This window comes from Neofelis nebulosa, chromosome 6 (genome assembly GCF_028018385.1).
Source record: "Neofelis nebulosa isolate mNeoNeb1 chromosome 6, mNeoNeb1.pri, whole genome shotgun sequence".
Classification (NCBI taxonomy): Eukaryota; Metazoa; Chordata; class Mammalia; order Carnivora; family Felidae; genus Neofelis; species Neofelis nebulosa.
In genome coordinates this window covers 120,186,911-120,201,745 of record NC_080787.1, presented here as the reverse complement: position 1 = coordinate 120,201,745, position 14,835 = coordinate 120,186,911, and the positions used below count along the sequence as shown (strand labels likewise).

Here is a 14,835-nt window from a genome sequence, read left to right as displayed (position 1 = left end):
ACTTAGAAGCTGGCTACAATTCGCTAACACAGCATTTTGGGGTATCATTGAAGATGTTAAGAATAATAATAATAATAAAAGATAAAATCTCAAAGCATCTACCAAAACTAATGTCACAGAAAAACTGTCACAATGATCAAGGACTAATTTCCATAACTGACTGAGGACACTCAATGAAGAATAAGCAGTGACTTGTGATACCTGTTGGTTCATAACTCAGACTACCATGAGATGGAAACTGCCTGGGGAGCAAAAATATACTTAAACCAAAAATAAAAAAAAACAATAATCTAAGTATGACATCACTGAGTAAAACAAAACAAAAAGACTGAGAGTTCATGTGAATAGACATTTTGAGGGTAAGGGAGGAGGGGCATGAAAGCAGTTTAAATTTACTTTTTCTTTTTAAATAGAGAAATGCAGAAGACAATTTTTATTCTTGTCTTTGATTAGAAAATAGAAAAATACAGATGAGTAAATACAAGTTTCTGACTTTCAGAATCTGGAAAAATATAAGAGCAAATCGATAAAATATAGCCCACTCAAAAAAGGAAACGAGGGGAAAAACAAGCAAAGAAATGTTACAATGTGAAAGCACACAGAAGGACAGAAAGACTGTCAGACCCACACGCCAACCATGTGTAAATTTCATGGTCTTACTGCTGATATTAAAACTATGTGTATGGGGGCGCCGGGATGGCTCTGTTGGTTAAATGGCCGACGTCGGCTCAGGTCATGATCTCACGGTTTGTGAGTTAAAATCCCTCATTGGGCTCTGTGCTCATGTCTCAGAGCCTGGAGCCTGCTTTACATTCTGTATCTCCTTCTCTCTCAGCCCCTCCCCTGCTCATGCTCTGTCTCTCTGTGTCTCCCAAAAATAATAAAATAAAACGTTAAAAAATTAAAAATAAAAACTACATGTGTGTAATGTTCAGAAGAGATACATAAAATGATAAGAAATATTAAAAGTGAAAGAAAGTTAATCTACATTAGGAAAGCATACAGAAATGTAAAAACAGTTGTAGTGTTAGTAATGGCCAAAGTAGAATTCAATTAAAATAGATTCATTAGGACAAGCTTTCATTTTACACTGATGAAGATGCAATAAAAAACACATTAAGTTATATTTATACACCATATAAGCACTGATTTTAAGTACAAAAATATATAGACAACAGAAGATTTGGGGGCTCAAAAAGAAACTGGCCAAAAATCAGTGGCTAAGAATATTAACCTACCCACTTCAAATATTTGCAGATGGATTAGAAAAAAAAAAAAAAAAAAAAAGACATAGAAAAATGTGAATAATCTATTGTTGAATTACACATTATATGGTTATAAATACCTATTGTAGCTTCTCATTAACTAACTATAGAAAGCTTCAATTTCCCAAAGCAGAAATTATCAGTCTTGTTTTCTTAACATAAATTAATACTTCTACATTCATAACGTGTCATAATAAATTAGTATTACATGAGTTCTAAACATCAACATGTTAATAGAATCTTAATCAAAATTCAATCACTCTAAAAGTTAATAAATAAATATTTCTCCTTATAACTCTTGAGTAAAAGAAAAAATCGGGGCGCCTGGGTGGCGCAGTCGGTTAAGCGTCCGACTTCAGCCAGGTCACGATCTCGCGGTCTGTGAGTTCGAGCCCCGCGTCAGGCTCTGGGCTGATGGCTCGGAGCCTGGAGCCTGTTTCTGATTCTGTGTCTCCCTCTCTCTCTGCCCCTCCCCCGTTCATGCTCTGTCTCTCTCTGTCCAAAAATAAATAAAAAACGTTGAAAAAAAAAATTAAAAAGAAAAAGAAAATAACTTCTTAAAAAAAAAAATAAATAAAAAAAATAAAAATAAAAGAAAAAATCAAGACTTCAATTGCAGATTAAATAATTTTCTAAATAGAATATAACAGCTGTGAGAAAGAAATTTAACAATGTTTATGGGATATAGAAAAAACAGTTGCTTAAAGTAAACTTTTAAGCTTACATACTTACATTCTTAGAAAAATAATGTACACAAATTAAAATTTAATTCATGTAATAAAAAAAGAAAAAAAACAATATGACCACTATAGGAAAGAAGGAAGATTTGAAAATTAAAGAAAAAGAAAATAAGGCAAAAAGAGAACCTTAAAGATAATTAAATATATCAAAAGAGGACAAATGATCAAAGAATTACCACAAAAAGTTATGGTACCAGTTAGTTATTACAGAGTGTTTTCAAAGTTTAAAAATGTGGAAAGCTATGTAATTTAGTCTATGAAGCTAGTAAAAACTTGGTATCAAAATCTAGCAAAGATAACCATAAAAAAACATAATAACAGCTAACAATTAAATAGATTAGTTTAAATTTAATGGATCATGAAATAGTGATTTAAGCTTTTATGTAATATGATAAAGATACCAAAGATGAAATACATAATAAAAAATGTCTGAATACTGGAGAGAAGGAAGGAGGTGGCATAAATGAAATATTTGTCTTTTCTTTTAATTAAAAAAAACATTTAATGTTTATTTATTTTTGAGAGGAAGAAAGAGTGAGAGTGGGGAAGGGACTGAGAGAGAGGGAGACACAGAATGTGAAGCAGGCTCCAGTCTCTGAGCTGTCAGCACAGAGCCCGATGAGGGGCTCACTTTCACAAACCATGAGATCATGACCTGAGCTGAAGTCGACGCTGAACTAACTGAGTCAACAAGGCACCCCAAAACATTTGTCTTTTAAGATGGAGAGTCAATAGGCAGTATTTAATGGTGATGAAAATGCTAAGAATATTATTTAGATATTGTTTGTAAGATAAGTTCTTCCAGAAGAACTTAGTAGAAGAAATGTCTCAGTGTGATTAAATTTGTAAACGAGATGGGGGATGAATAAATTGAAGAGGATGCTATTGCTATTTATTTTATTCTCTTCCTTATCATCAAAATCTCATTTTTACTATGTATTGTTTTCATAATAATTGAAAAAAAATTTGTTTAATGTTTATTTATTTTTGCGAGAGAGATAGGGAGAAAGTGCAAGTAGGGGAGGGACAGAGAGAAAGGAGGAAAGAGAGAATCCCAAACAGGTTCTGAGCCATCAGCACAGAGCCTGATGAAGGGCTCAAACTCACAAGCCGTGAAATCATGACGTGAGTGGAAATCAAGAGTCAGATGCTTAACTGACTAAGCCACCCAGGCACCCCTAATTGAAAAATATTTATACACAAAAATCTTCACTGAAGCATTGGTTACAATAAACAAAATTAGAAACAATCTTAATATCTATGTAAAGTTGAGTGGGTAAATAAATTATGGTTATCCAGATAATGATGTACTATTCGAGTGCTTAACCCAGATTTCAGAGAAATTCTCAGTGGTTTGGGGAAAAACTCACTATGTGAAGTTAACACAAACATTTTCATAAGAGTATTTATGATGAATTACCACTGCATTATACACTTATTTTTCTACTTTTCTATTTTTATCACTTCTCCACAAATAATATACTTCTTTAAAAAGTATAGAAAAAAGCTAAATGATATTACTGAAAATAACATAATTTAGTTGTTACTACAAAAAGATAAGGGGCCATAAAATGAAAAATGACCTCAATAGCTCACCATTTGAGATTTTAAATAATCAGTATTTTAATCTTTTAAGACTGTAGGGCTTACACTGATAATCCTACAGGTTTATAAAGAGAGCAGGTAATCTAAACTGTGCCAAAGAAACATTGCCAATCTTTGAACTTGAAACCCAATGTCGGGGGCGGGGGCAGGAACCTATATTGTAGCCATAATTTATTTTAGTCTTTCCTAAGAAGAGAAGAATCCATTCTTAAGAATATAAAGAAAGTGTTTCAGATATTTCCTAATGTTCTACTAAACTTTGGCAAGCAACTCTCTTGGAAATAGCTCCTAAACATTTCACATTAAGGAGTTATTTTGACATTTGATTCTTCAGTGTTTGGAGTTCATCATGAATTTCAATCCTCAATGAAAGCATTTGGCTTAAATTTGGGTCAGCCTCTTTCCCTTCTTTAACTCATGACTACTGCCTATTTTTAGCTTTGCTTTCTATACTATTGACTACATCTCAGGATGTGCTGTCTGTTCTCTCCTCCCATTGCAGCACACACATCCCTCAGCAAATGCTGTCATTTCACGCTAAAAACCATGGAAACTACAGACCAATTCAATAAACAACATTTAAAAATTACATATATCACAGATTTCTGATTGACCAGAAGATATATATGCCTAGACATGTAAATATGTATATATGAATGCATATATATGTATATAATGCAAAAAAAATTATTCAACTTTTTTCTTTTAAAGAATTATAATTAATTATAATTAGTTTACAGGAAAAGAATGATTGAGATAAATTAAAAAAAAAATGTTTCCTGGAGAGAACACTGATAGATACGAGAATAAAATTATTATCATTACTTTTTAAATGTTTATTTATTTTTGAGAAAGAGAGAGAGAAAGAGAGATTGCGAGTGGGGGTGCGTCAGAGAAAGAGGGAAACAGAGAATCCCAAGAAGGCTCCATGCTATCAGTGCAGAGCCCAACACAGGCTTGAACTCACAAACAATGAGATCATGACCTGAGCTGAAATGAAATCAAGAGTCAGACACTTAACCAACTGAGCCACCTAAGTGCCCCAAGAACAAAATTATTAAGCACATAAAATTTATTGCAAAATGTTACCCTAAAAATTATCATATCTGGCTTATGGTTGCCCTTTTATCAAAATGGCCCTCTGAGATCTATCTCACCTCGCCGAGCACGTTTTTCATCCTTCACACAGACTTCATTTAAGGAACCAATTGGATCACAATGGCATGGCTGGCATGGTCGTGGATAATTAGGAGACACCTAAGAAGAATATTAAAAGCCTCTTAATCATGTGTAATAAAAACACCAATAATTTTCAATTCAGCAAATTTTAAGGACAAAATAAATTTAATAATACATAGTAATAAATTATATTGAGAAAATAACATAAGAAATTATCTTTATGTTTGCAATTTTTAAAATCCCTTTTTTCTAAATGGATACACAAAAGTAAAAAGAAGTACAATAAACATCCATATCCTAAATTCAGCAATTAACAAGATTTTGCCATAGGAGTTCGTTTTCATTCTTTGCTGAAGTTTTTAAAGAAAATTGCAGATAGTCTTTTAATTCCCATAGATTTCAGTCTGCATCTCTTTCGCAATCCCAGTATCATTATTATAACAAACAAAAATAACAGTATTTGCCTGATGGTCTCTAATATACATTCTGCGATAAAATCCTGATAGATTTTTGTTTGTTTGTTCTGGGTTTTTTCTTGTGGGTTTTTTTCTTACAACATACTTCATAATTAGTAATTTCATCCCAAATTTATTTTTTAGGAACTTTTATCATGTTGATCATGATATGATTAAGTAGAAATGTATATTTGGTGCTGACAAAAAGGACAATATTAAGTACTAAAATTAAACATTTGGTTTCCCGGAGAGGCAGCATAGCCACAAGGGAAACAATTTCTTTTCCTCCACAATTGAGAAATGTGAGTTCATATCTCAGTGTGGCTCTACCGGCTATGTGGCCTCTTGCAACTTATTTACTTTTTGTGATAGGAGGATAACAATAGCAACTATAGTGATGTTATTAAACTAAAATTAAAAAGAATAACATATAAAGGATCTCATAAGATTCCTCAGATATGTTAAATATTCAATACAACTAGTTTTAATGCTAAAATATTTTAATTAAACAAACCTAGACTGTGATAATATGCTCTAATTATAGCATTTATTCTCCAGATGCAATAGGATAAAGAAAAAGATAACAATAATTTGCCTATGGTATATATACTGAAATACTGTGCACATGCGCTCTGTGTATATGTGTCTCACTCTATATATTATAGGTCTATTCATATAGGTATATATATTTCACCCATAAAATATAGCATTTACATATGTATATATCTATGCTTCATTTATAAATGTAAACTTGTTTACTAATATAAATCAAAGTGTCATAACTAGAGAGTTATTTACATGCCGGATAAAATATCAATCATTTAGGACACATTTATTTATTCCCCATTATGAAGTAAGCACTATGCAAAGCACAGATAGGTAAGGCCAGGTCTTTGTCTTAAACAAGCTTACAAGAATAACAGGCTTGGAAGACACTGATTAAATACAAGGTGCCAAGTGATAAAATAGACATACAGAGCATTGTGGCACAAAAGAGGAGGGAGCGATAACACAAAGAAGTCAACAATGTTTCACAGAAGTGACATTTAGACTGAAGCTTGAACTATGAGTAGAAATTCTAGAGTAGGCTTGGGAGAAGGGCTTTTTCCCAAGGAAAACAAAAGAAAACAAAACACTAAGACATGAAAACAAAATATAAAACAAAAACAAAAACCCTCTGTGGACAAAAAATTTCTTTTGAATAAGATCTTGGCTGTTATAAATGTGGTTTATGATTTTAATGATGAACTTGAGTAAATAAAAGACTCCTAATTTATTATCCCTCTTTGTGGTAATTGGAGAAATCTGCCTGAATCAGATTGCTGACAAGGAATCCTACCAACATATGAGATTCTGTAAATATATCTACTTTACATGTGATTTTTAATTAAAGTAATAATTCAGATTACTAATTAGTTCTCAAAGTAAACATTACATTATATTTAACTATTAAATATGTGTATTTAGTAAATAAACCTTAAATGAGATTTTAGGACAATAACTTTTAAAAAATTGTAGAGATGTTATTTAGCTGTAAAACCCATGCAAAAAAAAATCTGTGTCCTATATCTTTATAAAAGACAAATAGACTTCTACCCAAATATTAGGCTTTTGAGAGAATGGAATTTTTTAACATATGCAGTAGCATAAGTATTTTTATAAGTATTAAAATACCATAATCTAGGCTTAGATTCACTTAACTGACTTGTAATAAAACCTTGAAGCTGGGGGAGAGGGGAAAGTGGGTGATGGGCATCAAGGAGGACACCTGCTGGGGTGAGCACTGGGTGTTGTATGGAAACCAATTTGACAATAAATTATATTTCATATTAAAAAAACAAAAACAAAAACAAAAACCTTGAAGTCTCCACAGTTGATAACGGCAGACTGTCTTGTGTGGTCCAATGTATTCTCAGATAACAAATATTAATTCTGGACAAAATGTAAAAGTAAAATATTTCAGGTCCTGGGAAATTAATCAAAATCAGGCAGAACTTGGAAGAATTTGAGGTTTGAAAGAAAAAAAAACATATTAGCTGAAATCTATGCTCAGAGATGGGGAGCAAAATCTGCATACCAACGTTCCTCAAAGGCTTAAGTGATCCCTTACTCATACATCCATTCAGGAGACTCCAACAACACTCCTCAAAGGCTTAAGTGATCCCTTACTCATACATCCATTCAGGAGACTCCAACAACACTCCTCAAAGGCTTAAGTGATCCCTTAATCATACATCCATTCAGGAGACTCCAACAAGTCCAGTTGAAAGTAACCGCTGGAAAGCTCAAAGATGTGCATGAGTTTTTAGGTCTGCATACCATAAAGGAAACAGACATTGGAGTTGTCAACCAGGTTAGGAAGATTAGATAACCACCTTGAGCTTTCGGTTCATCTGCCATATCACGGTGTAAAAGTAAGTCTCTACAATTTCATAGCAATCAGTCAGTATGTTTACTACCAATTAGAACCAAATTCAGAAATCTTCAGAGGAAGATAATAGAATCATGTCTCTACATTGTATCATCCAAAATGTCTTGTACAAATCATAAATCCCTAGACATAAGAAGAAAGAGAAGAAAGAAGAAAGTTTTTTCAAGAAAAAAAGCAGTCAATAAAAGCAGACTGTGAGATATTGAAATTAGTTTGGAAGGACTTATATAGGTACTGTATATATGGCCAAGAACATAAAGGAAATAATGTTTATAAATAAGTGAAGCATGGAATATTTCAGCAGAGAAATGGAAACTACAAAAAAATAAGATGATAGAAAGCTGAGAAGTAAAATATCTCAATGAAAAATTAACCAGGTTTCTTTACAATAGATTAGTGATGTCAGGGGGTAAAGTAGTACAAATAAATAGAAATCATTCAATCTGAAGGATGAAGAAAGGAATTGTTTGTTTCATTAGCACACCCTCAGTAACATATGGGACACAGTCAGGGAACCTGATGTGTGTTATAGTTGGAGTTTCAAAAGGAAAAGTGATAGTAGAGCTCAAATAGGAGGTCTCTGGGGCGCCTGGGTGGCTCAGTCGGTTAAGCGGCCGACTTCGGCTCAGGTCATGATCTCGCGGTCCGTGAGTTCAAGCCCCGCGTCGGGCTCTGTGCTGACAGCCCAGAGCCTGGAGCCTGTTTCAGATTCTGTGTCTCCCTCTCTCTGACCCTCCCCCATTCATGCTCTGTCTCTCTCTGTCTCAAAAATAAAAAAATAAATGTTAAAAAAAAAAAAATTCAAATAGGAGGTCTCTGTTTCTTTCCATTCTCCTTCTCTGCTTCCTCCTTCTCCCTTCTTCCTTGTAGTTCTTACACATCTTATTCTTGTTATTCTTTTTCTTAATCTTGTTCTTTTTCATCTTCTCCTTTTTCAAAAACCCTTCTTTCCTTCTCCTTCTCTTCCCTTTTTCACCCCACCTTCCCCTTCTTTTAACAAACATTTATTTTATAAAAATATTTATTTATTTGAGAGAGTGAGTGTGTGTGAACAGGGGAGGGGCAGAGAGAGAGGGAAAGAGAGAATCCTAAGCAGGTTCTCTACTGTCAGTGTAGAGACTAACATGGGGCTCAAACTCACGCTCCTTGAGATCATGACCTGAGGTGAAATTAAGAGCCAGATCCTTAACCTACTGAGCCACCCAGTCACCCCTTAACAAACATTTTAAATGTAAAAAACATTCTTTGCTTGTAGGAAATGGAAAAATTGGCCATGGGCCAAATTTAATCTAGGGTCCACAGTTTGCCAATACATGAACTAACTACTAAAATGCGAATATAAAGAAAATGCCTTGAAATCAGACAATTAAAGACACAATATACACACTGACATAAAGATTTTAAAAGAAGGAAGAGATTTATATACATAAACATGATTGTTTATGTGTATACTTTTAAATAATCTGATTTAAACTACCAGACTAATAAAGGAACTTAGATATAGGATATAACACCAATATTTGAAAATCTTGCTAATAACATTAAATAATTTTATAATTATTTTTATAATAATACATAAATATACTGAGATTTAACAAAATACATCCAAGTTCTCTATACTGTAAACACTGCTGTGAATAATTTAAAAACATTTTAACAAGTCAAAAGATATACTATATTCATTGATTACAAGACTCAATATTGTTACTGTTAGTTCTTCCATATTTGTATTTACATTCTATACAACAGTCCCAACTAATATTTCTGTATTGACAGGTTCATTCTAAAATTGTATGTGGAAAAAAATTGTACGGGAATATATAAAAACTATTGTGTCCAAAACATTTCTCAAAAGGAAGAATAAAGTTGGTGTATGTACATTTCTGATTTCTAGATTTATTAAAGCTAAAGTAATTGAGATAGTGTGCTATTAACACAAGGATGGACATATAAATCCATGAGACAGAACTAGAGCTCTAGAAATTGACCCACAGTAATTTATTCACATGATCAAACCACATGATTTGCAACAAATGTCTCAAAGCAATTTAAAGGAGAAAAAGAAGTTTAAAAATAAAGGTTCTGAAACAACAGTTTAACCATGTAGATCCCCATCATTATTTTATGTCACACTCAAATATTTGCTTGAGATGGGCCATAGATCTAAAAGCTAAAATTGTAAAGTTTCTAGAATTAAAAAACAAAAAACAAAAACAAAAACAAACATATCTTGGCTTGAAGGAATACTTCGTAACAGAAAATCTAGGAATAGCCAATAAGCACTTAATCTGAAAATTAAATACAAAATATGATCTGCTGTAAATTCATAAGAGAAGATCTGTGGTAGCACAAAGCATCAATGGGAATGATTTAGCGATTGCCAAATACCTACTTGCCACACTCACTGTGTCCACTAGAATAGCTACTTCATAAAGATAGTCAACACCAAACATTAGAGATGATATAGAATAACTAGAGCTCACAGACATTTTTGGTGACCATGTAAAATACTGTTACTAATTTGGTAAAATGTTAGCAGTTTCTTACAAAATCAAACATAAAAATATCCTCTAAAGCAAGTATTCTAGTCCTAAATGTTTATGCAAGCAAGGTAAATCAAACAGGACCCAAAAAGACTTACATAAAATATGTCTTTCTGTGAATAGGTTTTATTTCCTTTAAGCAGTGTTTTGTAGGGGCTAGCCAAAAACTGAAAATGACACTAACAGCCACAAATGGAATGGATTAAAAATTGCAGTACATTCATGCAAAAAAATACTCATCAGAGTCAGTGATTTTTTTCTAAAAAAGAACTATCGATGCACACACACTACAGATAAGTCTTTAAATGTTATACTGAGGGAAAGAAGGAACACAAAACAGTATGTAGTTTATTTCAAATTATGAAATTCACTACAAGGCAAAACTAAGTTATGTTTTAAAAATCAAAACAGAGTTTGCCAAGGAGTGAGGATTGACTGGAATGGGGTACCATGGAACTTTCCAGAAAGATGGAAATGTTTTATATCATGGCTTCCCTTTTGACACATTCCTAGTCACCTCTTAGAACTTGTAGTCCAACTGTTCAAAGAAGTTTTCAAAATTATTTTTCTGTATGATACACCTCTGTATGAAAAGGCCAGAAATAACACTTCATGAAAGAAAAAGTATGCTTTACCCCTTTGGGTCTGAAGAAGCCATCAATGCATGTCTCACAGTTTATACCAGCAGTATTTTGGGTACAATTCACGCACACACCCCCTCCAATGTACTTTCCATGTATATTTAAACTCAGATTTCTTCTGGCAACATTTTCATCATAATAGCATTCTTCAGCTTTCCCATGACAATTGCATGCTGCATTAGAGAAAAATAAATTTATAAACATTAATTTCAGGTTTCAGATGTATTCAAAAATCATTTGCCGTTACACAATAGATTTTTATTCTCAATGAGAAATTATATTGTGTGTATACATATATATATATATATATATATATATATATATATATATAATCAGTACAAAAGTATCTAGAAAGTTTTTGGATTTACTGAATATATTAATAAATTCACATTTTAATGGAACATGTTTAATTTATATGTTTATAAATTATATGTTTAATAAACTTATAAATTACAAGTTATATGTTTAATTTTTAAAACAACATAAATTAAGCTGAATCATATGAAACTGCCAATATTTGACTGACTTTATCTTACAAAACTGAAATTTCATATGGTTAAGCCCACAATTTCCTATTATGGTAAACAATGAATTATTGAACTGTGGTGGTGAATTGTTAATATCCAGGTAATCTACACTGGTTAATTATTATATGTGAATCTCCAGGTGGTAGATCCTATGGGTAAAATAGAGCACTCAGGACTCCTATCGTTCCTTTTTTGTACTTCTAATAACTAAAACTTAGGGGTTTTATATGCTATGTTCTGTTCTAAGTGTCTTATATTTATTACCACTGATTTTAATTCTCAAAATAGCTTTATGAGTTAGGGACTTACATTAACCACTTTCCATTTATTAGGAACTGAGACAAAGAGAAGTGAAATAATTATAAAAGGTAACCAAATCAGGGGTGCCTGGCTGGTTCAGTTGGTAGACCACGTGACTCTTGATCTGGAGGTTGTGAGTTTGAGCCCTGCATTGGGTGTGGAGATTACTTAAAAATAAAATCTTAAAAAAAAAAAAAAAAAAAAGGTAACCCAATCAGTCCTGTTAACCCCACTCTGAAGTCAGGCTCCAAGTCCACAGGGCTAACCACTGGCACAAATCCTTTTGTTATATCTGATAAGAGATATAAAATATATGATAAGTGCCAAGTAATCAGGACAGAATGTGAGCTGGTTTGCTTAGTGGCTGAGATCACACGGTCTTGCACCAGTCTTGGATCTCTAGTACTTAGTACTCATGTGATGTAGGGAACTTCTTAATTTCACAATGGCTCGGTTTCCATAAACACAGAGAGGTCAATAGTAAATACCAGACAGGGATATTTAAAAGCATTAAGTGAGAAAATGCCTGTTGAATCATTAGCATAATGCCTTGTAAATAAGTTCTTAATTGATTTTCCTGCACACCCCCCTCCCTTTGATCCTCCTTATCTTCAGCATAGGAGTTCAGAAATGTGAAAAAATTGCTCCCTCAGAAAGACTGGGTAAGGCTTTATAAGATGGGTAAAATTTATTTTAGGATGTGAACTAGGGAAAAAGATATCTTATGCAGAATCACCTTCCTCAGATCCTGAATTTCTTTGGTGTTCCTGCATGGATTTCCACATATATGTGTGTTTGGTGGGATGGGCAGGGGCAGTATATGTGTGTATGCAGGCTCATGTGTGGGGCACATAACTCAATCCTTTAATTTTTTTCCACATGGGAAACATTTATATACTGTTCTGAACTATTTCCAAATTTTACTAACATTAAATACCATAGCTCTTTCTCTATTAGCATGTTTTCCCCAAGGCTGCACAGGATACTTCTTGAATGGGATGCTTATCAGATCCCTATTAATGGGCAGTTACACTGTTTCCAGATTTCTCTGTGATAAGTAACACTGAGTACATCCTGGGAGAACAAAGAAGTCAGGGAGAAGTGGGGGGTTCTTGTGTCAGACTGCTTCCCATTTGCCAGTTGAGTGACTCTGAAGAGAAAATTGAAATCTTGGTGTTATTTTAGTGCTTCCCTCTTAGGGTTGTTGTGATAAAGCAAAACACCTGTTGGAATGCCTGAGCCATAGGAAATACTCAGCTGCATAAATGTTAGTAGCAGTAGCAATTGTGTACTAATGACAGAATCATGATGTTCTCTGTATGGCCAAGTGGCTACATCTATAGACTAAGTGCCTACAAGTATCTTTCTAGGCCAATTTTAACTTCAATTAACTTGAAAAATGTCCCTCCAAAAATGCTGCCAAATTACTCTCTGTTTAACATACATGATAAACAGTTTAACCATAGCCTTACCAACACTACGTACAATCAACCCTCTTAGGTCAGTTCCTGGACATAGTAAACATTTGAGTATTTGTTGAGCGAATAAATGAACACTTTGATGAGTTAAAAAGAGTATTTTCATTGTTTTAATTGGTACTTCTTTAATTATGAATAAGTGGGATAACCTCTGTAGGGTTATAAGTCTCTTCTTTTCCTGAGGAATCCCTGTTCTAATCGTTGCCCATTTTTAACCGCTGTATTGAATTTTCTTCTTTCTTATTCTATAGAAGCTGCCTTAATATGGTAAGAATATTATATCCTTGTCATGTTTGTAGCAAATACCTTCCCCAGTCTGTTGACTCTTGATTTAGAACAGAGTTTTCTTGCCATACTGATGGACAGTTTTCAAACTTTATTATAGGGAAACTATAGTCATAAATATAAATCACTAGGCATTATAAGCAGTTTTATATCTTTCAGACAATACACAAGAATTCTTACAAATCCTGTTGTAACAATATATTGGAAGAAACGGTCAAGATTCTGCTTCCAGTGTAAGTAGAGGGAAATATGGAGGAATGGAAATCGATTCTCACGTCATTTAGATTTAGCATTTATAAACATGAGCCAGTGTAGGTAAAACACTGATGTTTGGGAGTCCTTCTTTTCACATGCCATGCAGCAAGGGCCCTCTGCCTACAGCCCTGGTTGCTGTTTAAATGGCCCCCCACCTGTGCAGCTCCCCATTTATAGCCTCAGAGAATGTGGATAGTACCTACTCACAAAGAGCAATTTTTCACTCTGCGATCAGCAGTTTGCTATTTCACAGAACATCCAAGACACGTGATGGAAACAGTCTTTAGTACAGGCTTAGCAATGGAAGAAATATTCTTTGCTCTCTAAAGATATATCCTGCTTCAAATGAGCCAGATTGATGAAAATCCAAATCAAACTCGAATGAATTAGTAGGTAATTATTCATCTTTTAGAAGGATTTGTCATGTTACCGAAGGATTTTTCTGCATATTAAGGTGATTGGAGCACGGTTCAACTTGGAAAAGAAAATTTTTCATATCAGCTTTTAGGAACGCACACATTACCAAAAACACAGTATCTGTGCGAGGTTTTGTGATTTGGACTCCTATTGTTAATTTGTGGGGAAAAAAGAGAAACATTTCTTTAAGCTTGGAAATACCACCTCCCATCTGTCCCACAAGAAAAAGGTTATTGTTTCAGACAGCCACTATTTAAAAAATGTAACAAGTGGCAATCTGCTTTGGTGTTGCTTTGTCCATCCCTGCTGCTACCAAATTTAAGCTACACTTTTTGTTTTCTTGTTTAAACATGTATACACAAGTGGGGAGGGGTAAAGGATTTTACAGAACCATCTAACATTATGTAGTTACAACTGTGCAAGAGAATGTCAGGGGCAACAGGAAGAAACCCTCTCCCATGCTATCCCTTCTTGTGATTGCTTCTATTCCACCAACAGAAGAGGAACATGATTAAATTTAAAGAAGTTTGAGACTATGAGTGGTATTTCACTTAAATTCACTCTTAGGGATGAATGTCTGCTCTTACTGGGAGAAGATGTGGAGAATCCGAGGTATTGTCAAGGAATGGGGGAGGAGATACATGAAGTAAACAATGGCTGGGCCACAGGATGCCCCTTTTACCACAGTGAGTGGTGGTGGCACGTTTCTGCAGA

General features: G+C 33.7%; 1 protein-coding gene across 3 annotated transcripts in view; it reads right to left on the bottom strand.

Annotated features, from left to right (window-relative positions):
• Positions 1-14,835, bottom strand: part of LAMA2 (laminin subunit alpha 2) — a 619,529-nt gene that overhangs the window by 354,479 nt on the left and 250,215 nt on the right. For all 3 annotated transcript variants that reach the window (XM_058735217.1, XM_058735218.1, XM_058735219.1), the window contains exons 8-9: positions 10,854-11,032; positions 4,768-4,867 (exon numbers count right to left, since the gene is read on the bottom strand). In XM_058735217.1, coding sequence (XP_058591200.1) covers positions 4,768-4,867; positions 10,854-11,032 — 279 coding nt within the window. The remainder of the gene's footprint in view (positions 1-4,767; positions 4,868-10,853; positions 11,033-14,835) is intronic.